Source organism: Pseudorasbora parva, chromosome 21 (genome assembly GCF_024679245.1).
Source record: "Pseudorasbora parva isolate DD20220531a chromosome 21, ASM2467924v1, whole genome shotgun sequence".
In the NCBI taxonomy this organism is placed as follows: domain Eukaryota; kingdom Metazoa; phylum Chordata; class Actinopteri; order Cypriniformes; family Gobionidae; genus Pseudorasbora; species Pseudorasbora parva.
This window is the reverse complement of record NC_090192.1, coordinates 17,541,537-17,569,194: the sequence shown is the minus strand read 5'-3', so window position 1 is coordinate 17,569,194 and position 27,658 is coordinate 17,541,537. Positions and strand designations below refer to the sequence as shown.

The 27,658-nt window shown below is 48.7% G+C and overlaps 1 protein-coding gene across 1 annotated transcript in view; it reads right to left on the bottom strand.

Annotated features, from left to right (window-relative positions):
* The window catches only part of arhgap23b (Rho GTPase activating protein 23b), a 266,684-nt gene that overhangs the window by 107,779 nt on the left and 131,247 nt on the right, over nucleotides 1–27,658 (bottom strand). The window contains 1 exon segment of the mRNA XM_067429696.1: nucleotides 3,058–4,372. Within this exon segment, the coding sequence (XP_067285797.1) occupies nucleotides 3,058–4,372 (1,315 nt within the window).

Here is a 27,658-nt window from a genome sequence, read left to right as displayed (position 1 = left end):
GGCGATGGGCTCAGAAATAAGGCTAGGCCACAGCATCACTGTGAAGCACTTTCAGAGAGTGCTGGGGCATATGGCAGCAGCGTCCAATGTGATACTGTTCGGCCTGCTGCACATGAGACCCCTCCAGTGGTGGCTGAAAACCAAGGGGTTTTCCCCCAGATGGAATCCTTTTCGTATGATCAGGGTAACGCGCAGGTGCCTTCCTTCCCTAGTCATATGGAAGAAACCTTGGTTTCTGTCCCAATGGCCAGAGGTGGGAGCGTCCTATTGCCAGAAATCCGTTTCAACAGACGCCTCCCTCACTGGTTGGGGCGCGGTCATGGACGGCCGCTTTGCAAGGGGCCTGTGGGAGGGCTGTCATTCCTCCTGGCACATAAATTGCCTGGAGATGATGGTGGTCTACAAAGCTCTCAGGAGCTTTTTCCCGGACCTCCGCGGCCAACATGTCCTGGTACGGACAGACAATACGGCTGTCGTAACATACCTCAATCACCAGGGAGGGTTGAGGTCGCGCCCTCTATGCAGATTGGCGCATCTAATCCTCCTGTGGTCCCAAGGGAAACTATTGTCCATCAGGGCAAAGTATGTCCCGGGGGTCCAAAATCAGGGAGCAGACATCCTGTCGAGGCAGATGCTGAGGCCAGTGGCAGCCTGTTTGCGTCTCGAGAGATGTCCCACTGTCCACCGTGGTTTTCCCTCACGCATCCAGCCCCGCTGGGGTTGGATGCCATGGTGCAGACGTGGCCGAGCATGCGTCAGTATGCATTTCCCCCGATTGCTCTGCTCCCGAGAGTCCTGGAGAGGGATCGTCAACAGGGGGTCAGCCTACTTCTGGTGGCACCCCGTTGGCCGACTCGAGTTTGGTTCACTGATATCATAGCCCTGCTGGCAGGTCATCCATGGCAGATTCCTCTGAGGAGGGATCTCCTGTCTCAGGCAGCGGACACAATATTTCACCCCCGGCCAGAGATTTGGAACATTCGGGTCTGGCCCCTCAGGGGGCCAGGTACCTAGAGGCTGGCCTGTCGGCAGAGGTGGTAGAGACCTTACTCAGTTCCAGGGCTCCATCTACAAGGAGACTGTACAGCCTCAAGTGGAATGTCTTTTCCACTTGGTGCAGGGAGTGTGAGGTGGACCGAGTTAACTGCCCAGTGGCTTCAGTGCTGGAGTTCCTCCAAGATCGCTTCGCTGCAGGTCTAACCCCGTCCACATTCAAGGTGTACGTGGCTGCCATTGCGGCTTTCCACACGCCTCTGGGTGATGGGCCTTTGGGTAGGCACCAGCTGATTATACAGTTCCTCCGTGGGGCTCGGAGGATGAGGCCTGCGGCTTGGTCCAGAGTTCCAACCTGGGATCTGGCAGTGGTTCTCGGAGGGTTGGCTGAGGCCCCCTTCGAGCCACTGGAGCTGGCAGAACCAAAGGAACTGACCCTTAAGGTGGATTTTCTCCTCGCCATTACCTCTCTTAGGAGAGTGGGAGATCTCCGGGCCTTGGCGGTAACGCCAACTTGCCTGGAGTTTGCCCCGGGTGGAGTAAAAGCTATCTTGCATCCTAGGCCGGGCTACGTGCCTAAGGTCCCATCAAGGGTGGTCAGGTCGTTGGTTTTGCTGGCATTTCATCCTCCGCCTCACGTGACGGCGGAAGAAGGGAGGCTTCACCTACTCTGCCCGGTTAGGGCGCTTAGAGTGTATTTGGAGAAGTCTGTACAGTGGAGGAGATCTCAACAGCTTTTGGTGTGTTTCGGCTCACCCAAGAAAGGGTTGCCTGCATCTACTCAGACAATCAGTAACTGGATTGTCCAGGCGATAACCATGGCCTATCAGGTACGCAGTTTGCCTTCACCTATGGCCGTGAGGGCTCATTCCACCAGAGGCATGGCCTCTTCAGTGGCCCTCCTTTCTGGGGTCCCCTTGCAGGATATCTGCGAGGCAGCTGGGTGGGCCACCCCACACACCTTTATCAGGTTTTACAGACTGGATCTCCCTACGCTAGGGTGCTCCAGTCCAAGTTGTGCCCGGTTTCCGGCTTCACACTAGGGCAGGCGCTACCCTCGGTGTGGCCTAGTGGGTACTCGTTCCCCATTTCGTCGTTCTGACACAGTGGGAGGTCCCCTTGATGAGGGAACGGCTCGGGTTATGTATATAACCCTTGTTCCCTGAGAGGGAACGAGCAATGCATTGCGCCGCCACACCTGGCACAGAGCAATAGCTTCAGCCCTATTCAGCCCTTTATTGCTTCAGAGCAATAGCTGCCGCCATTATGCGCCGGCTCCCCTTTTATACTTCCGGGTATGCCGTCACAATGACGTCATCACACACACCAATTGGATTGGACTAGTGTCTATTCAGACTTCAGATTCGCTGATGCTTAGGGAGCATCCCCATTTCGTCGTTCCGACGCAGTGCTCGCTCCCTCTCAGGGAACAAGGGTTATATACATAACCCGAGCCGATTTGTATTAGCCATTTTTTGTGATGCATGTTGAATTTTAGAATAAAATTATACCCTATATTATATATTGTATTGACTACTGTATTGTATTGACTACTCATTTCAATATTTCGCATCTTATATTATGTCTAGCTGTAGTTTTTTATTTAACTGATTTTTAGCATGTATTAAATCTATTAACTTAATCTATTTGTGTTCTACAAAGGGGTGTGGTTAGATAGTGTTAGCCAAGACAAACCCAGGTCCAGCACTGACTTGTTGCATGCAGTCATCAGTTAGATTAATTCAAGTGTTCTGAAACCTCAGGTTAACATAACACAGTAACAGTTATTGGTTAGTTTTGAGCTCTGGGGTAGTTTCATTCCATAACACTGGAACAGCAAAAAAAATAAATAAGTAATACATTTTTAATTTATAACACTACTTTATTGAAAGTGGTATGAGATGTGTAGATTATGATTTTGTGTTTAAATTCTGTGAAAATCTGCATCTGTGGCTGCATAACAAATGAACTGCAGAGAACTTAAACTGAAATAAAATCTTTAATTAGTTTTCCATTATCTAAAGTGATTGTTAAAACTAAGTAATTAAATATGTTCACACTGACCTATGAATGGGATGGCAGCTAGGGAGTCTAGCTCCCCAGGTGAGGGTGGTATGCCACCATTAGTCTGGCACACAGAGTATTCTGACCGTGAGGGAACGACTGTGGCTGAAAAGGGTTCAGGTGAATCCACAGGTAAAGCATAGTGGGAATTTTGCACACCATGAGGAGTCCTTCTGCTTGAGGGGGGCTTTTGTCTAAGCATCACCTCCTGAATCTGAACAGGCTCCTCAGTAAGCACACTGACCACAGAGCCTGATCTAGCTATGTCTTGGGGCTCTGCTATGGGGGGAGTGACATAGGACGCACTCTGCAGTGGGCTGTTTTTTGGGTTGGGGGTCCAGCTATGCTGAGGTCCGGTTGAGAAAGTGTCCCTGAAGGAGTGAGAATGTTGCATAAGATGGGTGGACTTTTGGTAGAATGAGGGGCTGTAGCTGCAGTAGCCCACTGTTTGAACATCTGCAGTTTGTGCATTTGAATGTTTGATCTGAGCAGCTGACTGCTGGTTATGGCTTTTGCCCCTAACAGAGGATGGGACCATTGCAGAAACAATTATGTGCTCTTTAGGCAGACTTGGATGCTCCTTAACGCTGATTGGCTGGTTGCTTTGATGAAGACATGCTGGTCTTTGGGAAGAGATCAGAACAGATGCCTTTTCTAGAGTTTCTAGAGAATGGCTGTAACTCTGCTCATAGGAAGCATACACAGCCAGCAGGTTCTCATGAAAGGAATGGCTGGAGGTTTGACTCAACTTCCCCATCCCATAGGAATCTGTACAAAGTGAGTGGTTGGCACCCATCGCTGCGCTAACGTGGAGAAGGAGGGTGTCCTGAGAGGCACCATGTGGCCACCCACCATAAGACCTTCCTAGTGCCAGTCCCAGCTCACAAACCTGGTCTTGAGAGATGTTCCGGTGGTGATGGGACATGCCACTACCCGGCCGATCTGCTTGGCTGTAATACCAATTCGACAGAGCCTGGTGGCACATTTCACTGTGAGCTTGTGGAAGACTGCCTTTCCTAGGGTGGAAGAATGAGGCAGAGACAATAGCATCATTGTGGTTGGCAAAGTGGAAGTCCAGCGGGCTCATTGTTATCCCTGCTGAGGATGAGGAGTGTGCACATTGGTGAGTCAGGTGGTGATGGGCACGCTGAGACCCTACGATGGTCCCAGAGTTCAGGTTGTCAGGAAGACTGTGGCCCTGTGTTGTAGAGGTGGGTTTACTAATTGAGTAACAGACCGAAGGGGGTTTAGGAAGTTTTTGGGCCTCTCCAGAGTATGGCTTATTCCCTCTCAAGTATGCATCTTGAGAATATGCCTGTAAGAGATGAAGAAAGAAAACAAGTTAAATGTGAATGAGGGTGTACCTAAGAATGAAAGGCAAGTAGACAAAATCATTGGAAAATTGGAGAATCATTGGAGAATTAAAAGAAGCTCTGAGGCTTCTTCCGTGGTAAACAAGGACTTGTTGCTCGCTTATGATTTTGGCAATATAGAAAGTGTTGTGTCAGTAGAAACTAATGTTTTACATGATCCTTCAGACATCATTTTAATTTGTGCGAGTGGCAGCTTCTCCAGTAGCTTTGTTTGTTGCTTGTCTGTTCTAGTGTATTTCTGGTCTTTTAAAGCCCTTTTATAGCTTTTTATTATTATTTTTTTATTATATGTTTAGTATAGTGCTGCCTTACCATTGTTTTTATTCTATCCTAATCTAGATCATTTTTTTTGATTTCTGCAAAAGAGGAGTCGCCTCTGAGACTGTTGTGAGCAGCACAGCGACACCACAGGGGACATTGCTCTCCCTAGGCCTGTTTACCATGTACACCTCAGATTTTAAGTACAACTCGGAATTGTGTCACATGCAGAAATGTTATGATGACACTGCCATCGTGGGGTGTAATAAGAATGGAGATAGAATAGAGTATCAGGGCCTAATTAAGGACCATGTTAGGTGGTATAGTTCTAACGACCTAAAACTTAAAACTTCAAAAACTAAGGAAATTGTGGTCAACTTCCGGAGGCATGGGCCCCACCTGCAGTCTGTGTCCATTGAAGGTGTCTGTGTGGAGGTGGTTCAGACCTAGTTATTTGTTATTAGTTATTTGGTTTATAACTAGGTCTGAAGTTTGATGACAAACTTGACTGGTCCAAGAACACAGATGTCCTCTACAGGAAGGAACAGAGTCAACTCCATTTCCTTAGAAGGTTGAGGTCTTTAAATAGCTACTGCAGATCTTTTATCAGATGGTCATCTAGCATCATCTTCTATGCTGTGGTATGCTGTGGCATTAAGAAGAGGGATGCCACACGGCTTGACAAACTGGTGAAGAAGGCTGGTTCTGCCTTAATACTTGTTGCTCCCCCTTTTACTTCTTCTTCTCATTACTTTCTGCCAGCTTGTATTTATCCTCCCCATCTCCTTCCTCTCCCTCTGAGGAAGGTGTGGATACATTACGTTTTTTAGAGGAGAGTAAAGCAAACAACGACATCTTAAGACATAAAGTAAAGATGTCTAGAGGAAGAGACATTTAGAGGAAAGTAATTTCCTCCTTCCCCCTCTGAGGAGGGTGCTGCTGTACAATAGTTCTAAAGGAGTTTTGTATTTAGAATATGTTTTCCTCTGAGCAGATAACTACTTTTGACGAAAATGAATAACCTCCTCCCTCCCCCTCCAAAGAATATGTATGTTATCAACAGTATGTTGTTTTTAGAGGAAAAGGAAACAATGTAGGGATGTCCCGATCCGATCACGTGATCGGAAATCGGGCCCGATCACGTGATTTCAGACTCGATCGGAATCGGACGTTACATCCCGATCAGGACTCGGATATATATGTATATTCTGGGGTGAGAGACAAAGTGAGCACTTGCACCGCGGTACATCTCACATCTGATGACGCAATAATATAGGTTGTAACTTGATAATAATGCTTTATGTGGGCGGCTATGTTGTAGATGGATACACGTGCTGGCTCAGTGATACATTACAACAGCGCTAATAAAAGAAAACCGTGGGCAAAACGGTCTATCTGTGTAAACTTTGTTCAATTCATGCGAGTGCTGCCGTATTGTCATTGAATATGAGCAGTCATTTTCACTGTCATGTGTAGAGAAGACGCGAATGAGAGCGCGCGTGCTGATCTGTCTCTGTGCATCATCCGAAAGCGCGCACTCGTCTCACAGCGCGCAAATATTGAGTTCTCTTTCAAGTCTTGTGGTTAAACGGACCAACTCACACAAGAAGTATGTCAACATGTCCATCTTGATGAGTATCCAAGCAGACATATAGTCTGAATATGCTTTAAGAGGACTTTATGCAGCTGAGAAAGACGACGAGAGCCTTCCATTAGGTCTTAAAGGGGCAGTAGCTGTGCTGTCTGTTTAATGTCAAAGAAAAGATAAGGAATCAAATCACCCACTGCTCTTGATTGAATAGCTTTTGTAAGGATTAGCCTTTAATTTAAACAGTTAAATATGCATTTTACATTTGATTAGCCTACTTTATTCAATTTCTCTACCTAAAAACTAATGTTACACCTATAAAAACCTGAAAAGCATTGTTAATTACACTTCAGTCAAATTACACTTCAAATATTTTTTCCCCACTGAGGCACTAACAGACTTTTTCCGGGATTATTGGGAGCAGATTATTTAATTTAATTTCCATAACTGTTTATTTCACACCAACATAATTAATTGTTCTGCATCTGCAACTCCAGTCCAGGAATTTTTTAATTTTAATGTTGCACTAAAATCCAAAAGTGAAGAATTTATGTTATTTATTACTTGATTGTTCAAGCTACCTCACAGAAGTGCTCTGTTTGTTAGAGTTGTTGAGTGTTAAAATAAGGTGAATAAAATAAAAAATAAGGAACATCCTGGTTTGTTTTTTCGCTCTTCTTTATTCTTTTTTTTATGTATTATAGAAGTATCGGATCGGGACTCGGTATCGGCAGATACTCAAAATCAAATGACTCGGACTCAGACTCGAAGGCAAAAAAACCTGATCGGGACATCCCTAAAACAATGTCTTGTTTCTTTTTGCAGAGTCAATAGCTACAGACCTCCAAACATTGTGTGGCCTTCAGATTAGCTTAAGAACAGTGCGTAGAGTTTGATATTCCATGGTTTCCATGGCCGAGCAGCTGCATCCAAGCCTTACATCACTAAATGCAATGCAAAGCGTTGGATGTCGTGATGAAATTGAATTGCTAGACAGAGAAGCATGATTCATCAATCACAGAAAATATGTATCCACTGCTGTAGAGTCCAGTGTCAGTGTGTTCTCTGGAGTGATGAATCACTGCCTGACTACATTGTGCCAAATGTAAAGTTTGATAGAGGGGGGATTATGGTGTGGGGTTGCTTCTCAGGGGTTGGGCTTGGCCCCTTAGTTCCAGTGAACAGAACTCTTAATGCTTCAGCATACCAAGACATTTTAGACAATTTCATGCTCCCAAGTTTGGGGATGGCCCCTTCCTGTTCCAACATGACTGCGCACCAGTACACAAAGCAAGCTACATAAATCTTGGATGAGTGAGTTTGGTGTGGAGAAACTTGACAGGCCTGCACTACCCGATAGAAAACTTTTAGGATGAACTAAAGCGGAGACTGCGAGCCAGGCCTCTCATTCAAAATCAGTACCTGACCTCACAAATGCGCATTTAAAATAATGGTCAAAAATTCCCAAATTAAACACCCCTAAACCTTAGGAAGAGCTGAAGCTGTTATAGCTGCAAAGGGTGGGCCAAATCCATATTAAACCCTACGGATTCATGTGCGGTTAATGTGCATGTTAAGGCAGACATCCCAAAACTTTTGGCAATATAGTTTCACGAGTTCACACTTAAAAATAAGTCAGATAGAATAAATGGTATGCGTATTTGGCGTGCTGTCCAAGGAGAGGGCTCTGAGCTCTGTATTTGGCCCGAACCCAGAGTACACCCCCCCCCCCCCCCAATTGCACCTAACATAGGACAGCAGCCAGTAAATGATGTTGATGCCCCAAAAAAGTTGCAGAGCCAATCGAAGGGGGGGGGGGGGGACGGGGTAAGTCATTGGATCGCTGGTAAGTCTCGTTCACCATTGTCTGAGGTTTTGATGGTCGTGGTATCAGAAAGGTGAACCTCATTTGTAGTCAGCTGGGGGTGGTTACATGTAGGCGAGAGGAGATAGCAGTGCTGCGGTAGTGGCAACTAATTTTTTCCTTTCCCAGCTTGCTTTCAAACTGTCCAGTTTTATGAAGAATGGAGCTCCTGCCAGAGCGGAAGAGACACTTATGTGGCAGTGAAACAAGGTTGGACGGCATAACAGAGCGGAGTTGATGACACTGCTGCGGCAGTGGAGACGAGCAGTTTTCAAAATGCTTTCCAGACAATTCAAAGAGCCGGTTGTACAGAGAATTGGGCTCCTGTGGGAGTGGAGAAGTTGACACTGCTGTGGCAGTTGAACAGTTTGGATGAAGTAACAGAGCTCCTGCGGGAGCAGAGTTGAAGACACTGGTGTGGCAGTGGAGACAAGCAGTTTTCAACATGCTTTCCAAACTATCCAATGAGCTGGTTGAATGGAGAATTAGGCTCCTGCAGGAGCGGAGTTGAAGACACTGCTGTGGCAGTGGAGATGAGCCGTTTCAGCATGCTTTCCAAACTATCCAATGAGCCAGTTTTGTGGAGAATTAGGCTCCTGCGGGGGAGTAGTTGACGAAACTGCTGCAGCAGTGGTTTCAGTATGCTTCCCAAACTATCAAAAGAGCTGGTTGTACAGAGAATTGGGCTCCTGTGGGAGTGAAGAAGATGACACTGCTGTGGCAGTGGAACATTTTGTTTGGAGTAACAGAGCTACTGCAGGAGCGGAGTTGACACCACTGCTGCGGCAATGGAGATGAGCAGTTTTCAAAATGCTTTCCAGACAATCCAAAGAGCCGGTTGTACAGAGAATCGGGCTTCTGCAGGAGTGGAGAAGTTGACATTGCTGTGGCATGAAGGATGAAGTACTTGGATGAAGTAACAGAGCTCCTGCAGGAGCAGAGTTGAAGACACTGGTGCGGCAGTGGAGACAAGTGGTTTTTAACATGCTTTCCAAACTATCCAATGAGCCGGTTGTATGGAGAATTAGGCTCCTGCAGGAGCGGAGTTGACGACACTGCTGCGGTAGTAGAGGTGAGCTGTTTCAGCAAGCTTCTCAAACTCTCAAAAGTGCTGGTTGTACAGAGAATTTGGCTCCTGTGGGAGTGGAGATGATACTTTTGCAGCAGTGGAGACGAGCCATTTTCAACTTGCTTTCCAACTATCCAGTGAGCCAGGTTAGACATAGAACTGAACTCCTGCGAAAGTATGGAGATATCACTACTGCAGCAGTATAAGCAAGTTGAACGGAAATACGGAACTCCTGCGGGAGCTGAGGTGGTATTACTGCTGCGGCATTGGAGACGAGAAGTTTCAACTTGTTTTCCAAACTATCAAATGAACCAGTTGGAGACGAGAAGTTTCAACTTGTTTTCCAAACTATCCAATGAACCAGTTGTACAGAAAATTGTGCTCCAGCAGGAATGGAGAAGATGACATTGCTGTGGCAGTCAAATGACTTTGGAAGGAGTGACAGAGCTCTTGCGAGAGCGGAGTTGTCAACACTGTTCCAGCAGTGGAGACAACCCATTTTCAACTTGCTTTCCAACTATCCAGTGAGCCAGGTTGGACATAGAACAGAATTCCTGCAAAAGTATGGAGATAACCCTGATAGGTCTGAAAGTGTAGCATGAAGCTTTGGGTTGGAAGTGGACACAATGGTGAGTTCTGAGCTTCTGAGGAAGCCGAAGAAAGCCAATATGAACATTGCATCCAGAGTGTGGGCAGTATTGGTGGAGTGGTAGCCTCGCGGAGGGTGGAGATACATTTGGTGAGAACAGGTGTGTTCGACATCGGCTTCAGCTGGCTGGATGCATGCGATCAGCGAGAGTAGCCGACTGCAGGTGGGGAGGAGCTGCAAACAGAGATATGAAGCCGGACACTTACAAATTCATGCAGTGACGCTTGTGCTGTGTTACCTTTTGAAAGGGAACTCGAGCTGCGTCAGCTGACGCTACGGGGAACGCCTTCAGCGTGACAGGTGTCTGAAATCGCTATCAAATCACAATCCTACTGACCGTCGGAAGCTGGTGATGTCATCACCGTGCGACCAGGAAGTATTGAAGGGCACCGTGCCAACATGACAATATCCTTTCGTCTTCAGGGACTGTTTGTCTGTATCGCTGGAAAGTCAAAAAAAAAAAAATGAAATGCACACGTAATTTGAAGGGAGCGTACAGGAAGTGCGCTGATCCATGTCCTAGGTTTCTCACGCCTGAGGACACACACACCCTTTGTGTGCTCTGCCTGGGGGAAGAGCATGCGCGGGAGGTTTTTGAGGGGGCCTCCTGCGCAAATTGCAAGCGTTTTCTGTTGAGGACGCTCTGCTCTCGCCTGGCCTTCTTCTCGAGGGAAGAAGAGCCAGCATCTGGGAGCGGTCCCGCTCACGCTGAGGCTGAGTGGCGCCGTTTGTCCTGGGGCTCCCAGATGGACCTGGCTCATCGTCTGGAGAATACAGTTCTCGCAGACGATCAGCCAGGTCGCGAGAGCAGGCTGACGGAGGAGGAGTCGGATGGAGACTCCTCCTCGTCGTCAGCCCGTGCTCTTCCGGTCGATCAGAGGATGGCTGTGGATGAGGAGGAAAATGTGGCTGAGGCTGAATCCTCTCAGCCATCCTGCCCCGTGTATGGGGAGCTGTTAGACGTGATGGGGCGCGCGGCGCTGAGACTTCAGCCGCCGTGGCAGAGAGCCAGGGGAGAGGCCGCCCGCCCTGACAGATTGGGCGATCGGTTTCTCCCCGACCATAGCCGCCCAGCTCCCGGGAGCCTTCCATTCCTCCCCGACCTTCACGAGCAGGTCGTGGAGGCATGGAAGAAACCCTACTCGGCGCGAATCCATCGACATCAGCGTTTTAACTTCGCTGATGTCGAGGGATTGGCCGAGGCAGGGTATGTGTCGATGCCGCCCATCGACGAGACGTTCGCAAACGATCTCGCGTCCGGGCGGCCATCGACACTAAGAGCTCCAGCCCTGCCGTCGAAACCATTAAAGACGACTTCGCGTCTTAACGGCAGAGCATACACGTCGGCGGGTCAGGCGGCGGCGGCCTTGCACACAATGGCTGTGTTGCAGGCTTATCAAGCTGATCTGCTGAGGGACCTCAATCAGGGGGAGGGCCTACCCCCTGATGTGATGGCTGAGTTACGCCACACCACAGATCTCTCTCTCCGGGCGGTCGATGGCGGCTATGGTCGCCACGGAGAGGCATCTGTGGCTGAACCTGGCGGACATCGGGGGGAAAGAAAGGGCTTTTCTCCTCGATGCCCCGGTCTCGCCCTCTGAGCTTTTCTGCACCTCCGACGAGGCGGTGGTGGGAAAGTTCAGAGAGGTGAGGGCGCGCTCAGCGGCATATAGAACGTGTATTCCGCTGAGGTCCGAGGATCCGAGGATCGTCGACTGGGCCAACGCAGCAGCGTGGCCTCTCGTGCGCCCCCTCCGTAGAGGAGTAGGACGCAGAAGAGGCGGGACACCCGCAACAGGAGGAGGGAAATCGGGGAGAAGAACCGCTTCCAGCGCCGGAAGCGAGGTGGTGAGTCTCCGCCCCCGAGGGTGTGGAAGTGATGTTGTGTCCCCTCCTTTGTTTTCTGTTGTTTTTCTTTTCTCTCCCCGGGCGCGCTTTACACCAGGCCGTGCGGGCCGATGATGAGCGGATGTGAGACTCTGACGGCCTGCCAGGCCCATGTGTGCTCTGCCTGCACACAGTGCATCGTTTCTGGGCATGATTTGAGCGCCCCACCCTCAGGTTAGTGCGCCGAAGCATGCATGTTACATGAAGCGATGAGGCACTGAAGACAGCGGGTGAGTCCCCTTTAAGGGCAAACATTCTTCTTTTCAATGCCGTATGTTTGGACTCTATGCTTCCCTATGGGATATTTTGTCTACAAAAGATGAAGAAAAAGTGTAACAGTTGGAGAAGTGGGCCTGTAGTTCCCCAGTAAAGGTGGCTAGAACGATGTTTGTATAAACACAGTGTGTTTATGTAGGCTGTATGTTTGCTAGTGTAGCAACAGTAGTTTATAAGGCTGTTTCTCTTCTGGATATGTGTAATATGAGCAGTTGAGGCCACCGCACATGCCGCGGGCATGTAGCGGCGATATAAACTGATGTATGTTCTCCTGGCGAACTTTTTTAGCTGTAGCCACCTCTGCTAGTGAAATACCTAGATGAATATGTGAGGTTAGGCTAGCGCATGAACTGCAGTAAGGTCTGTCCCAGTCCTTTTTAGGGCCGTTGTTTGTGGGATTATCAGACCGATGCTAGTGCATCAAGTTGGCCTAGGCTGTTGATGGGATGGCGGTGGCGTCTCGCGGTGGCATATCGCCCTGGCAGTTGCCCCGGGCTCCGGTGGCCGCAGGAGCTTTGTATCCCTATCCGGCCTCCCCACAGTTAGGGTTGTCCGGCCAGTGCCCACCACCCTTTTGCATTTGGGGGTTGTTATTAATGCAAAAAGGTGTGTAGCAGAATGAATCGCGACTCAGCCAGTGGTCGTGGGGACGGGGTAGGCGTCTCTTCGCGGTGCGCAGTCAGACTGGTTTTGCTCGCCCGCCCCCCAGAGCTAGTGCGGCCCCCACTTCTGGGTGGCCCCCCGGCTTGGTTCAGGAAATGGCCGGGTGTGTGTGTTCAATATCTTTCACCTTTTGCTCTGTGTCTTCTGCTTCACCTTTTAGGGCTCGGGTCGAGCTGTACTTCGCAACCATCGGAAAGCATGGGTTGGTAGGATGCTCCCCTGGAGTCGAAACACTGTCACGGCTGATGCCCTTGCGTGGACGGTGGACCGCTGGACGACCAGACGGCCGCCCTGGAGGCAGGTGGCGTAAGTTGTACTCCCCTCGCTTTAGAGGGTTCAAGGCGTTTTATGCTGAGTGCACTGCTGTGGGCATTGTGTTTTAGGTCCACGCTGGTAGGCGCTGCCTGGGAGACTGCCCCGTCGCAGAAGGCTTCTATGGGCCGCTGGGGCAGACCGACTATAGAAGGCTGGCTGGCGGGAGACGCCAGCCGAGGCAGTCCGGGCAGTTAACTCTGGGTCAGGTGGTAGGCCTCAGTAGGCCTCCCTGCGGGTGAGTTCCGACATCGTGGCCCATGTGAGCCGGGGAGGGTTCTCCCCAGCGATGTCGGCTGCAGCAGAAATCTCGTCATAAGTAGGCCCCTTACGGCCTCCCTGGGGATGAGTCCCCAGGCAGTGACTGGATACCCAGTCCTCATCAGCCAGCAGACAAGCCGCTGTCAGCCCGACTTATGAGGGCTCGCTGAGTTTCAGCACGCCTCAGATGGCGTCCCCTGAGGGGGTGACCTAGGGTCCCGACCATTGGTTGACAGGATCTAGGCCGCTTTAGGCCTCCTGTAGGGTGAGCCCCGGTACCCAGGTCTTGCAACAGTGTGCATGGGTACTAGCCAGGTGGCTAGCATGGTCTGCTATCAGGGACAGGCCGCTTCAGGCCGTCCTAAGATCGTTTCCCGGCCCTGCTGGGTTTCCGGTGGGATTTGCCATCGGATAAGCACCGTCTGTCACCGATCTAATAGGGAACTGCCATTCGACAATAAGCCTCTCCAGGCCGCCCTAAAAAGACCGGACTGTACGTAGGCATCAAACAGGCCTCCCTGGAGGCGAGCCCCAGGAACACAACAACTCCCGACAGTTTGCACGTTGGCTTGCAGGAAGTAGGCCGCTCCAGGCCGCCTGAGGGTGAGCCCCGGAGCTGGGACGCTCGGTAGGCCAGTGTATTATGCTGTCAGGCCTTTTTGGGCCTTTTTGGGAAAGGATTCCCGGACCAGGTCTCGGTGACAAGCTAGCCATTAGCATGGGTGGCTTCTGGCGTTATAGCCTAATGAGCCCCCTGAGGAACCAGTAAAGCCACCTTCCTACAGGCCGCCTGAGGGTGAGCCCCCGAGCTGGGACGCTCGGTAGGCCAGTGTATTATGCTGTCAGGCCTTTTTGGGCCTTTTTGGGAAGGGATTCCCGGACCAAAGGTCTCGGTGACAAGCTAGCCATTAACATGGGTGGCTTCTGGCGTTATAGCCTCATGAGCCCCCTGAGGAACCAGTAAAGCCACCTTTCTGTGGCTCTTAACAGCTAACAGCTAACACTAACAGTGCCGGGTAGAGGGTCTCCTGGCCTCCCTGGAGGGGAAACGGTTCCCTTGAGCGGGAACGTATAACTGGCTTTGGGCTGACAGCTAGCGGCTGCCTGCCGGTGGGTCCCGGCCTGGGCCGGTATAACTCAAGGGCGGGCTCATGCCCTAGCACGACGAGACTCCGTTTCTGCTGCGCAGTCCCTTCAGGACAGGGACTGGCTAGCCTACAGCATGGTTTATCTACCAAGCTGTCTTAAGAGCTCCCCTCATTGAGGGTCGTCTGCGAGCTTACGGCCGCTTGAGTCTGATCAGACGGGCAGGCCCCCCTCGGGGCCTCCCGGGTAGGTTAGTCCATAGGCCTTTTTTAGGCCTCCTGAGCACCCCCGTAATATATGTGTTCAGTAGATCCTAGGATCGAGCAGAGGAGACTCCCCTCGCTGGCAAGGGTAAGAAGCACTAAGCTGAGTACTGTTCTCCAGGATTCCCGTCTCCGAGTTCCGGTCTGAGGAGGACACTGCCAGTTTGAAGTCCCTCAGTCTGGATGCTCATGAGTAAGAGCGATGTCCGAATGCTCTGTTTTGACAGACAGGGTTGGCCAAGCTGGGGTGTCCCACAGAAGTGATGCCAGGTGAGGCCTCCCTGGTGGCGTTCGGTGAAGGTTTTTCCCGAATAAAGTGACGGGCTGGGGCGCCCTCGGGTCCCCTAGCCACATTCCCTTAAGGGACTCCTTCTGTCGAAGTAGTAGGTCCCAGGCCTTCGAGCAAGCCGAGGGTAGGAAACCTCAGATAAACTTATTAAGGTTCTCTCTTAGGCATATAGCTTGGGCTATGACCGTAGGGAATGATGTCACTGGCAGCCTGTGTGGCTAGAGGGGGAGTGGTTCAGACTTTCTGCGAACTCTCGTCCAGGCAGTTCTCACTGCCAGTAAGGGGCGTGCACTCCCCTCAGCATGGCGGCGTGGGTATATCGTTCCCCGCGTCACATGACCATGCTTCAAGGTGTGCCTGCCCACAGTCCCTTCAGACGAAGCAGATATTGTCATGTTGGCACGGTGCCCTTTTATACATCCTGGTCGCACGGTGATGACATCACCAGCTGCCGACGGTCAGTAGGATTGTGATTTAATAGCGATTTCAGACACCTGTCACGCTGAAGGCGTTCCCCGTAGTGTCAGCTGACGCAGCGTCTCGTTCCCTGTTCTCAGGGAACTAAGGTTACATACGTAACCGGGGACGTTTGCAGACTTTATCACAGCTGAAGTTAAATAAATGCAATATTTCTCAAATACAGGTCCTTCTCAAAAAATTTGCATATTGTGATAAAACTTCATTATTTTCCATAATGTAATGATAAAAATTAAACTTTCATATATTTTAGATTCATTGCACAGCAACTGAAATATTTCATGTCTTTTATTGTTTTAATACTGATGATTTTGGCATACAGCTCATGAAAATCTAAAAAAATTAGCATATTTCATCCAACCAATAAAAGAAAAGTGTTTTTAATACAAAAAAAGTCAACCTTATAATAATTATGTTCAGTTATGCACTCAATACTTGGTCGGGAATCCTTTTGCAGAAATGACTGCTTCAATGCGGCGTGGCATGGGGGCAATCAGCCTGTGGCACTGCTGAGGTGATATGGAGGCCCAGGATGCTTCGATGGCGGCCTTAAGCTCATCCAGAGTGTTGGGTCTTGCGTCTCTCAACTTTCTCGTCACAATATCCCACAGATTCTCTGTGGGGTTCAGGTCAGGAGAGTTGGCAGGCCAATTAAGCACAGTACTATACACAGTATAGTCAGTAAACCATTTACCAGTGGTTTTGGCACTGTGAGCAGGTGCCAGGTCATGCTGAAAATGAAATCTTCATCTCCATAAAGCTTTTCAGCAGGTGGAAGCATGAAGTGCTCCAAAATCTCCTGATAGCTAGCTGCATTTACCCTGCCCTTAATAAAACACAGTGGACCAACACCAGCAGCTGACATGGCACCCCAGACCATCACTGAATGAGGGTACTTGACACTGGACTTCCGGCATTTTGGCATTTACTTCTCCCCAGTCTTCATCCAGACTCTGGCACCTTGATTTCCGAATGACATGCAAAATTAGCTTTCATCCGAAAAAAGTACTTTGGACCACTGAGCAAAAGTGCTGCTTCTCTGTAGCCCAAAAGTGGCTTGAACTGGGGAATGCGGCACCTGTAGCCCATTTCCTGCACACGCCTGTGCACGTTGGCTCTGGATGTTTCTACTCCAGACTCAGTCCACTGCTTCCGCAGGTCCCCCAAGGTCTGGAATCAGTCCTTCTCCACAATCTTCCTCAGGGTCCAGTCACCTCTTCTCATTGTGCAGCGTTTTTTGCCACACTTTTTCCTTCCCACAGACTTCCAACTGAGGTGCCTTGATACAGCACTCTGGGAACAGCCTATTCGTTCAGAAATGTCTTTCTGTGTCTTACCCTCTCGCTTGAGGGTGTCAATGATGGCCTTCTTGACAGTAGTCAGGTCGGCAGTCTTACCCATGATTGCAGTTTGGAGTAATGAACCAGGCTGGGAGTTTTTAAAAGCCTCAGGAATCTTTTACAGGTGTTTAGATTTTAATTAGTTGATTCAGAAGATTACGTTAATAGCTTGTTTAGAGAACCTTTTTATGATATGCAAATTTTTTGAGACAGGAATTTTGGGTTCCCTTTCGGGGAACTCGAGCTGCGTCGAAACGCTGTGAGAACGCCTCTGCGTTAATGCGTCGTGAAGCGCCTGTAGAACCATTCCATCGGAAAAAAGATCGATCGTCGGCGTGATGACGTCATCGACCGGAAGCTATAAAACGTCCGTGAAAACAAACAGGAACTAACTTCTGAGCCTTCAGCAAGCGATCTGTGTGAACCTGTCTGTCTATTCTGTGTTTTTGTCTGTCTATATCCAGAGATTTTCCACCCTTTTGTTAAATATTGCAACATATATTAACAAACAAAGAGAAAATAAAATAGATAGAGTAAATGGCGAGCGAAAGCAGTAACTTTAAGAGGTGTGTTCATCCCTGCCCACGCTACATCACGAGCGGGGATACACACTCTCTTTGTGTAGCCTGCTTGGGAGCGCAGCATGCCCAGGCAGCCCTCGAGGGGGCTGCTTGCGAGCACTGTGAGCGTATGCCACTGAGAACGCTGCGCTCCCGCCGGGCACTCTTCGAGGAGGGTGCCTCGGCTCGTGTTCCCCGCGGCTCTGGTCCCGCTGCCGCCGAGGCGGAGCGAAGGCTGCAGTCGTGGGGATCACAATTGGATGTTGCAGAGGGGTTAGAGACGGGCGCTGCCTTATCTCTGCCCTCACCTGCTCCATCCAGTGGCTCTTCTCGGGGCATGGAAGCACGCATGGCGGTTTCTTCCCCCCCGAGAGAGTCGCCGGTACTTCATCTGTCCAGCTCTGAGGAGGTGGACGTTGAAAGTATCGATACTGAAGACTCGCCACTTCAGTCCCCTGCTAGTGAGGAGCTAGTTGAGGTTTTGACGCGAGCAGTGGCCAGATTAAACATCGACTGGCCCACTGAAAGATCTGAGGCAGGAAGAAAACGTCATAGTAAGCTAGACGAACGCTTCCTGCCATCTCGCGCTTCAGAACCTCAGCGACGGGGCCTGCCGTTCTTCCACGATTTGCACACCGAGGTGGCAAGATCGTGGAAGAGACCGGCATCATATCGTGTCTTCAGCCCGCAGACTTCGGTCTACAGCAACATCAGCGGGCTGAGACAGTATGGTTATGGGGCGATGCCAAAGGTTGAAGAGACGCTCGCGAGCCATCTCTCACCTTCCTCGGCATCGTCCCTTAAGGCCCCGACTTTACCCACCAGACCATTAAAAACAACGTCTGCGTTGGTGGGTAAAGCGTACTCGGCAGCGGGTCAAGCGGCTGCATGCCTGCACACGATGGCTATCGTGCAGGCATACCAGGCTGACCTGCTAAGGGATCTGGACAGTAGTGATGCTGTGGGGGGAGATATTATCGCTGAACTTAGATCATCAGCCGATCTAGCTCTCCGGGCCACCAAGGAGACGGCCAGATGTGTTGGCCGCTCCATGGCAGCATTGGTGGCCACGGAGAGGCATTTATGGTTAAACCCCACAGACATCAAGGAGAGGGAGAAAGCCTTTCTGCTTGATGCGCCGCTTTCTCCTGGAGGCCTCTTCGGTGACGCAGTTCACACTGTCACCGAGAGGTTCCAGGAGTCGAAAAAGCAAGCTGTGGCGCTCAAGCAGTTCCTCCCTCTCCGGGTCCAGGTCCCTGGGGCTGCTGATACCACCAAGCAGCCCAGGCCGAGTACGAGCTCCTCACACAGGGCTCAACAAAAGCAGAGCGTCGCTGCCCGAGCTCCCCCTCAGCGTGGGGACGAGGGGCGGCTCTCTCAGACGAGGCCTTCAAGGGGCAGGGCTGATCTGCGGACAGTCCTGATCGCCAAGAAGGCCTCGTCGAAGCGTTCCTGACGCCAGAAGCGTCAGGACGCTGAGGGTGGTTCCCCCCGTAGGGAAACGGTGCTTACCCCTGCTTACGGTACCCGTTTCCCTACGGCACCCTCGGGGGGCCGCGCTGCCAACCCCGCCGCAATGCCGGGGCGCAGTCGGTCTCCGCGGGCCACCCGAGGGTGGTCCGCACCCCCTTCGGGGGGTCCCCGAGCAGTCAAGTCAGTTGTTCCCTGCCGGTCCGCCGCTTCAGGGCACTGTGCTTGTTGCTCAAAGTACACCAGAGGCCAGCCTCGAGAGGCTGGTTCCCTTAGTAGATTTTCTAGACGAGTGGAAACGTCTATCAAATATATCTCGTTGGGTCCTGCAGATAATAGAAAAGGGGTACGCCATTCAATTCAGAAGTCGGCCACCTCCTTTCTGCGGTGTCCTACCTACAGAGGTGGGCCCGGAGCAGGCTCTGGTAATGGCACAGGAAGTAGAGACACTCCTGCAAAAAGGGGCTATAGAGAGGGTTCCCCCTCCCAGCAGGGAGTCTGGCTTTTACAGCCGTTACTTCATCGTGCCGAAGAAGGATGGGGGCTTACGCCCGATATTAGATCTAATTAGATTAGAGTGATGAAATAGTTAGCAGATTATCATCACTCAATGGCTGGTTGTCTAAGTGGTGTCTGCAAAATAACATAGGGTTCATAGACAATTGGAAAAGTTTTTGGGGCAGACCTGACCTGTTGAAGATGGACGGCATTCATCCCTCCTGGGCTGGTGCCGCTCTTCTCTCTAGAAATTTGGCACATAGTCTTAGAGCTAAACCTTGACTCACTGGGGCCCAGGTCAGGAAGCAGACAAACTGGCTAAACCAACCGTCTGCTAGCTGTCTCACGTCACCAAAGTCAGCTAAATCCCAGCACATAGAGACTCTTTCACCTAGATATTATCACATAGAGACTGTGTCTGTTCCCCGAATTAGTAAATACAAAAAACCATCAAAACCATTCAACAGTAAAAATTTAATTGATGTCCAACAAATAAACAACAGATATAATATGGATGAACAATTGATAAAGCTTGGGTTGCTGAATATTCGATCCCTTTCGCCAAAAACGCTTGTTGTCAATGATATGATTATAGATCATAACTTAGATGTGCTGTGTTTGACAGAAACCTGGCTAAAACCTGATGATTACATTACTTTAAATGAGTGCACCCCCCGAGATTATTGTTACAAACATGAGCCACGTCTGAAAGGTAAAGGGGGAGGTGTGGCTGTAATTTATAATAATATTTTCAGTATTACTCAGAAGTCTAGTTTCAAATATAATTCCTTTGAAGTTTTGGTGCTTTATGTAACACTGTGTAGTGTAAATGATAAATCCCTTCTGACATTTGTGTTGGCTACTGTATACAGGCCACCAGGGCACAATACAGACTTTATCAAAGAATTTGCTGGTTTTGTATCGGAGTTAGTATTAGCTGTAGATAAAGTACTAATTGTTGGGGATTTTAATATCCACGTAGACAATGAAAAAGACGCATTGGGATTGGCATTTAGAGACATTCTAAACTCTATTGGAGTTAGACAACACGTATCAGGACCCACTCATCGCCTTAATCATACTTTAGATCTAATAATGTCACATGGAATAAATGTTGATACTGTTAAAATTCTGCAGCAGAGCGATGACATCTCAGATCATTACCTAATATCATGTATACTTAATTTACCTAAGGCTGCAAAGCCATCCCCTCGCTTCAAATATGGCAGGACGATAACCGCTGCGACTAAAGATTGCTTTGTACATAATCTTCCTCATCAGTTCCATCTCCTCAGCATTACAGATAGCCAAGATGAACTTGATGCTGCAACCGAAACTATTGACTCTCTCCTTACTAGCACTTTAGACATAGTTGCTCCCCGGCGCTTAAAGAAGATTAAAGCAAATAATCCAACGCCGTGGTACAACGAGCACACTCGGGCCCTTAAAACAGCAGCCAGAAAAATGGAGCGCAGCTGGAAGAAAACAAAACTAGAGGTTTTTCGCAATTTGTGGAAAGAGAGCATGATTGCATACAGAAAGGCCATAAAAACTGCTAGATCTGCTTATTTCTCAACTCTTTTAGAAGAAAACAAACACAACCCTAAGTATTTATTCGATACAGTGGCTAAATTATCAAAAAATAAAGCTTCAGCTTCTGATGTTTGTAAACAACACAGCAGTAATGACTTTATGAACTTCTTTACTAGTAAGATTGATAATATTAGGAATAAAATTATAAACATGCAGCCGTCTATTACAGTATCACTTCAGACAGAGCACTGCAGGGTCACTGAGGAAAAATTACACTCATTCACTGCTATAGGAGGAGAAGAACTGGCTAAACTTGTAAAATCATCAAAATCAACAACATGTATGCTTGACCCTATACCGACTAGGCTATTAAAAGAGATACTTCCAGAGGTCATAGATCCTCTGCTTAATATCATTAATTCATCTTTGACATTAGGATATGTACCGAAAACTTTTAAGTTGGCTATAATTAAACCACTTATTAAAAAAACGCAACTTGATCCTAAAGAATTAGTCAATTACAGGCCAATCTCGAATCTACCGTTTCTATCAAAAATACTAGAAAAGGCCGTGTCTTCACAATTATGTTCTTTTTTAGAAAGAAATGGTATATGTGAGGATTTCCAGTCAGGATTTAGACCGTATCATAGCACTGAGACTGCTCTAATTAGAGTTACAAATGATTTACTCTTATCATCTGATCGTGGTTGTATCTCTCTATTAGTGTTACTCGATCTTAGCGCTGCATTTGATACTATCGATCACAATATTCTTCTGAATAGAATCGAAAATTATGTTGGCGTTAGTGGAACTGCTTTGGCATGGTTTAAATCGTACTTATCTGACCGTTATCAGTTTGTAGCAGTAAATGAAGAGATGTCACACCGATCACAAGTTCAGTATGGGGTAACGCAAGGCTCAGTGTTAGGACCGTTGCTTTTCACCCTGTATATGCTACCACTGGGAGATATCATTAGGAAACATGGCGTTAGTTTTCATTGTTATGCTGACGATACTCAGCTCTATATTTCCTCACGCCCTGATGAAACCTACCAATTCACAAGATTAACAGAATGCATAGCTGATATAAAAAATTGGATGAATAGTAATTTTCTGCAACTTAATTCAGAAAAAACTGAATTTTTAATTATTGGACAGAAAAGCTCCACAAGTAGTAACCGAGAATACTGTCTAACACTTGATGACTGCTCTGTCAAGCCCTCGTTGTCAGTGAGGAACCTGGGTGTGCTCTTTGATACCAATCTTTCATTTGAAAGCCACGTTTCTAGCATCTGTAAAACCGCATTCTATCATCTTAAAAATATATCTAAATTACGGCGCATGCTTTCAATGCAAAATGCTGAACAGTTAGTACATGCGTTCATGAGCTCAAGGCTAGATTATTGTAATGCTCTACTGGGTGGTTGCCCTGCTCGCTTAATAAACAAACTCCAGCTAGTCCAAAATGCAGCAGCTAGAGTTCTTACTAGAACCAGGAAGTATGATCATATTAGTCCAGTTCTGTCAACACTGCACTGGCTCCCTATTAAACATCGTATACATTTTAAAATCTTGCTTATTACTTACAAAGCACTAAATAGTTTAGCTCCCCGGTACTTAAGCGAGCTCTTAACGCATTATACCCCATCACGTCGATTGCGGTCTCAAAACTCTGGCCAGTTGATAATACCTAGAATATCTAAATCAACTGCAGGCGGTCGATCATTTTCCTATTTAGCTCCTAAATTGTGGAATAGTCTTCCTAGCATTGTTCGGGAAGCAGACACACTCTGTCAGTTTAAATCTAGACTAAAAACATATCTCTGTACTATGGCATACACATAGAACATTTTTAACTTTCATTATTCAATTCAATTGACTGATTGTTAGGCTGCATTAACTAGGTCAGCCGGAACCGGGAACACTTCCCATAACACCTGATGTACTCGTTACATCATAAAAAGAGTGACATCTACGCTAATGTTAGTCTCTCTGTTTATCCCGAGGTTTATCCCGGATCTGGGCCCTGTCCGGATCGGATGGTGGACCTGCCTGGACATGACCAACGCATCCTGGAGTGTCTGCTGAGCCGTGTCAAATGGTGTCTCCTCCGAATTTGCCTCACTGGCACGACATGCTCAAAACCCGTCTTCGGCGCAATAATTCCGATCTTTCATGTATTCATACTCTTGTGTAAGTGACGCCCCATCCTAAATAAATCTGTCTCTTCCGTGATACCCTGAAAATTTTGAATAATCCGATCTAATATGATTTCCGACCTGTAAGGTTGCCAGAATAATAATCTTACACGGTGTGTTAATAGGCCAGAGGAGAACTGGCACCCCGACTGAGTCTGGTTTCTCCCAAGGTTTATTTTTCTCCATCATGCCCCGATGGAGTTTTGGTTCCTTGCCACTGTCGCCTTTGGCTTGGCTTGCTCAGTTGGGGACACTAAAAATATGATTAAAGTTATTTAACTTATTATACAAATAAAATATATGAATTAGGTCTTATTTAATTCTATAAAATATAATACTGATCTGCCAACATTGTCGCTATATGATAAATTAAAATAAGCTGATAACATCACTGTTTTCTCCAGTACGGCTGTACAGCCAAATCTAATTTTGTCGCAATATTACCCTGTTTGACACTGTGAAGCTGCTTTGACACAATCGTGATTGTAAAAGCGCTATATAAATAAAGTTGATTGATTGATCTGCGGCTATTGAATCGCTCGGTGGCCAAGCTCAAATTCAAGATGCTTACACTCAGACAGATTGTAGCGCAGGTCAAATCGGAGGATTGGTTTGTCACCATAGACCTCAAAGATGCGTATTTTCATGTCTCCATCCTTCCACATCACAGGAAGTTCCTGAGGTTTGCCTTCGGGGGAGAGGCATACCAATATCGTGTACTTCCCTTCGGTCTAGCACTGTCACCCCGCACGTTCACCAAGTGTGTGGATGCAGCTCTGGCGCCGCTGCGTCTACAGGGCATCCGCATCCTGAACTATATCGACGACTGGCTGATTCTAGCGAATACAGAACAGATGGCGGTTCAGCATCGAGATGCTGTTCTCGCCCACATGTCGAAGCTGGGGTTGAGGCTGAACGCCAAGAAGAGTGTGCTTTCTCCGGCTCAGAGAACCACTTTTCTGGGTGTGAACTGGGATTCGGTAATTATGCGGGCGCAATTATCGCCAACACGCATAGCATCGATCCTGGCAGCCGCCAAAGAACAGAAGCTAGGCCGAGCCGTCACTGTGAAACAGTTCCAGAAACTGTTAGGTCTCATGGCAGCAGCGTCCAACGTGATACCTTTTGGCCTACTGTACATGAGGCCACTGCAGTGGTGGCTCAAAACAAAAGGGTTCTCCCCGAGGGGAAATCCGCTCCGCACGATCAAAGTCACGCGGCGATGCCTACGTGCTCTGGTCATGTGGAAAAACCCGGGGTTTTTATCTCAGGGTCCCGTGTTGGGGGCTCATGTTCGTCGCGTAACGCTAACGACAGACGCCTCTCTCACGGGCTGGGGGGCGACCATGAGTGGTCGCTCATCCCAGGGTCTATGGCAGGAACATCAGCGGCACTGGCACATAAATCGGCTAGAGATGCTCGCAGTGTTTCTTGCATTGAAACAGTTCCTGCCCGACCTCAGGGGCCACCACGTACTAGTCAGAACAGACAACACGTCCGTGGTGGCCTATATAAATCACCAGGGGGGTCTGAGGTCTCGTCCGTTGGACAAATTGGCACATCGGATCCTCCTGTGGGCCCAAGGGAAATTGCTGTCAATCAGGGCAGTATATATCCCGGGGGCCCTGAATCAGGAAGCAGACAGCCTGTCGAGACAGGGGCCGAGGCCCGGGGAATGGAGACTCCACCCAGAGGTGGTGGAGCTCCTATGGAAGGTTTATGGGAAAGCAGAGATAGACCTGTTCGCTTCGGCGGAGAATTCTCACTGCCCGCAGTGGTTTTCTCTGACCCATCCGGCCCCGCTGGGGCTGGATGCCATGGTACAGGAGTGGCCGAGGCTGCCTCTGTACGCCTTCCCCCCCGATTGTCTTGCTTCCAGGAGTTCTGGAGAGGGTACGTCGGGACGGGGCCCAGGTACTTCTAGTGGCTCCGAACTGGCCGACCCGAGTATGGTTTTCGGACCTGATATCTCTCCTGGAAGGCTCTCCGATGGAGATTCCGACCAGGAGGGATCTACTCTCTCAGGCGGGCGGGAGATTCCTGCACCCACGCCCGGAGATGTGGAAACTGTGGGCCTGGCCTCTGAGGGGGCTAGGCTCATAGAGGAAGGTCTCTCGGCCGAGGTCGTAGAGACCATCCTACACTCCAGAGCTCCGTCCACAAGGAAGCTGTACGCTTTGAAATGGAGACTTTTCTCAGCATGGTGCAGAGAACGCCAGTGGGACCCAGTTAACTGCCCGGTTGGTACAGTGCTGGAGTTCCTGCAGGCGAGGTTCTCGGCAGGGTTGACCCCCTCCACACTTAAGGTGTACGTGGCGGCCTTGGGTGCCTTCCACGTCCCTTGCAGTGGAGTGTCTTTGGGAAGACACCCTCTAATTACACGCTTCCTTCGTGGCACATTAAGGTTGAGGCCAGTTATGCACTCGAGGGTCCCAGCATGGGACTTGGCCATTGTTTTGAGGGGCTTGTCCGGACCTCCGTTCGAACCTCTGGAGGAGGTTTCGGATAAGTTCCTCACCTTAAAAACCATCTTCCTTTTGGCCATTTCATCTCTTAAAAGGATAGGAGATATTCAGTCCCTGTCAGTAGGGCCCTCATGTCTAGAGTTTGCGCCAGGGATGGTGAAAGCATTTCTGCATCCCAGGCCGGTTATGTCCCCAAGGTTCCTACGAGCCCACGGGGCCCCATCACTCTACAAGCCTTCTGTCCTCCTCCGTTTATGACGTCAGACCAGGAAAGGTTAAATCTGCTGTGTCCTGTGAGGGCACTGGATACTTATGTCCACAGAGCTGCCCTGTGGAGGAAATCTGAACAATTGTTTGTTTGCTTTGGACCCCCTAAGAAGGGGGCCCCAGTATCCAAGCAGAGGATGAGCAAGTGGGTGGTCGAGGCCATCTCACTTGCTTATGAAGCTACCGGGCAGCCATCTCCACTGGCTGTCCGGGCGCACTCAACCAGGGGTATGGCTGCTTCTAAAGCACTCTTGTCGGGGGCTTCCCTCCACGATATCTGCAACGCGGCCGGATGGTCGTCTCCTTCTACCTTCGTCAGGTTCTACGAACTAGACCTGGCATCTACAGTAGGGGCACAGGTACTCTCGTAACCGTGTGCGCTTCGGCTTCACACATACGAGACACTTGGTCCTATGGCGATGTGGGTATAAGCGTTCTCACAGCGTTTCGACGCAGCTCGAGTTCCCCGAAAGGGAACGTCTCAGGTTACGTATGTAACCCTAGTTCCCTGAGGGAACGAGACGCTGCGTCGCTCTGCCATACTCCCGGCGTGTCCGTGATCACTTACTTCAGGCTTTATCAGAAGTTAGTTCCTGTTTGTTTTCACGGACGTTTTATAGCTTCCGGTCGATGATGTCATCACGCCGACGATCGATCTTTTTTCCGATGGAATGGTTCTACAGGCGCTTCACGACGCATTAACGCAGAGGCGTTCTCACAGCGTTTCGACGCAGCGTCTCGTTCCCTCAGGGAACTAGGGTTACATACGTAACCTGAGACGTTTTCATGAGCTGTATGCCAAAATCATCAGTATTAAAACAATACCTGAAATATTTCAGTTGGTGTGCAATGAATCTGAAATATATGAACGTTTAATTATTATCATTGCATTTGATTTGTTCTCAAATGCAAAATCAAAGTCACAGAACCTTTTACCCATCACTACTTCTCAGGGCTCCGAGATTGAGTCTGTCTCTAAATTCAAGTATCTTGGTATCCTTATTGATGATTCACTCTCTTTTAAAAATAATAAAACATAGTTTGTTAAAGGTCCCATTCTTCGCGTTTTTTCGAAGCTTTGATTATGTTTACAGTGTGCAATATAACATGAGTTCATGTTTCGCGTGTAAAAAAACACAGTAAACAGGGTTGCACTTTGTGTCATGAGTTACATAAACTGTTATACGGAACAACTTAAATAATAAAATACACTTACCGGTTGTGGCTCATTAACAATGCCTTCTCCAGACAAAGAGGGAACTGCGTCATCTTTTAAGAATAATCTTTCTGCGAATACGGCATTAAACGGATTGAGATTGAGGAAGCAGTCCTCAGCAAAATGTGCTGCACATAGTTTCATTGATCTCTACGTACATCGTCCGTGGGAAGGCCAAACAAAAGTGATTTGACTCCGGGGTGAAATTAAAAGCGTTTCAATGGCATGGCGACAAACACACTCTACAAAAACAACGCTTCCTATTCTCGACCTGCGAGAGCAAAAGGACAACGCCCCGAATTTGTGTGTTCTTGTGGGCGGAGGGTTCGTCAACAAAGGTTTTAGTTGCGTCATTAAACCTGGAAGTGCAGAGGTGTAGTCCAAAACGGCCATTCGCTGTAGGCTTTGAAAGGGAACTTCTGTTAAATAAAATATCTCGCTTGGCATTGAACTTTGAGCTTTATAATTTTACAGGTATTATTTATGCTCTAACAGCAACATTACACACTAACTAAAGTTTGAAAGATGGAATCGCAAAGAATGGGACCTTTAAGAGCACTTAAACATCAACTAAATGTTCTTTTATTTGAGTTATTTTTATTTATTTATTTATTAGTGTTGTAGTCAAGACCACCTAAACCGAGACCAAGACAAGACCAAGACTTTGAAGGGCCGAGACCAAGACAAGACCAAGACTTTGAAGGGCCGAGACCGAGTCAAGACCAAGACCAAGACAGGC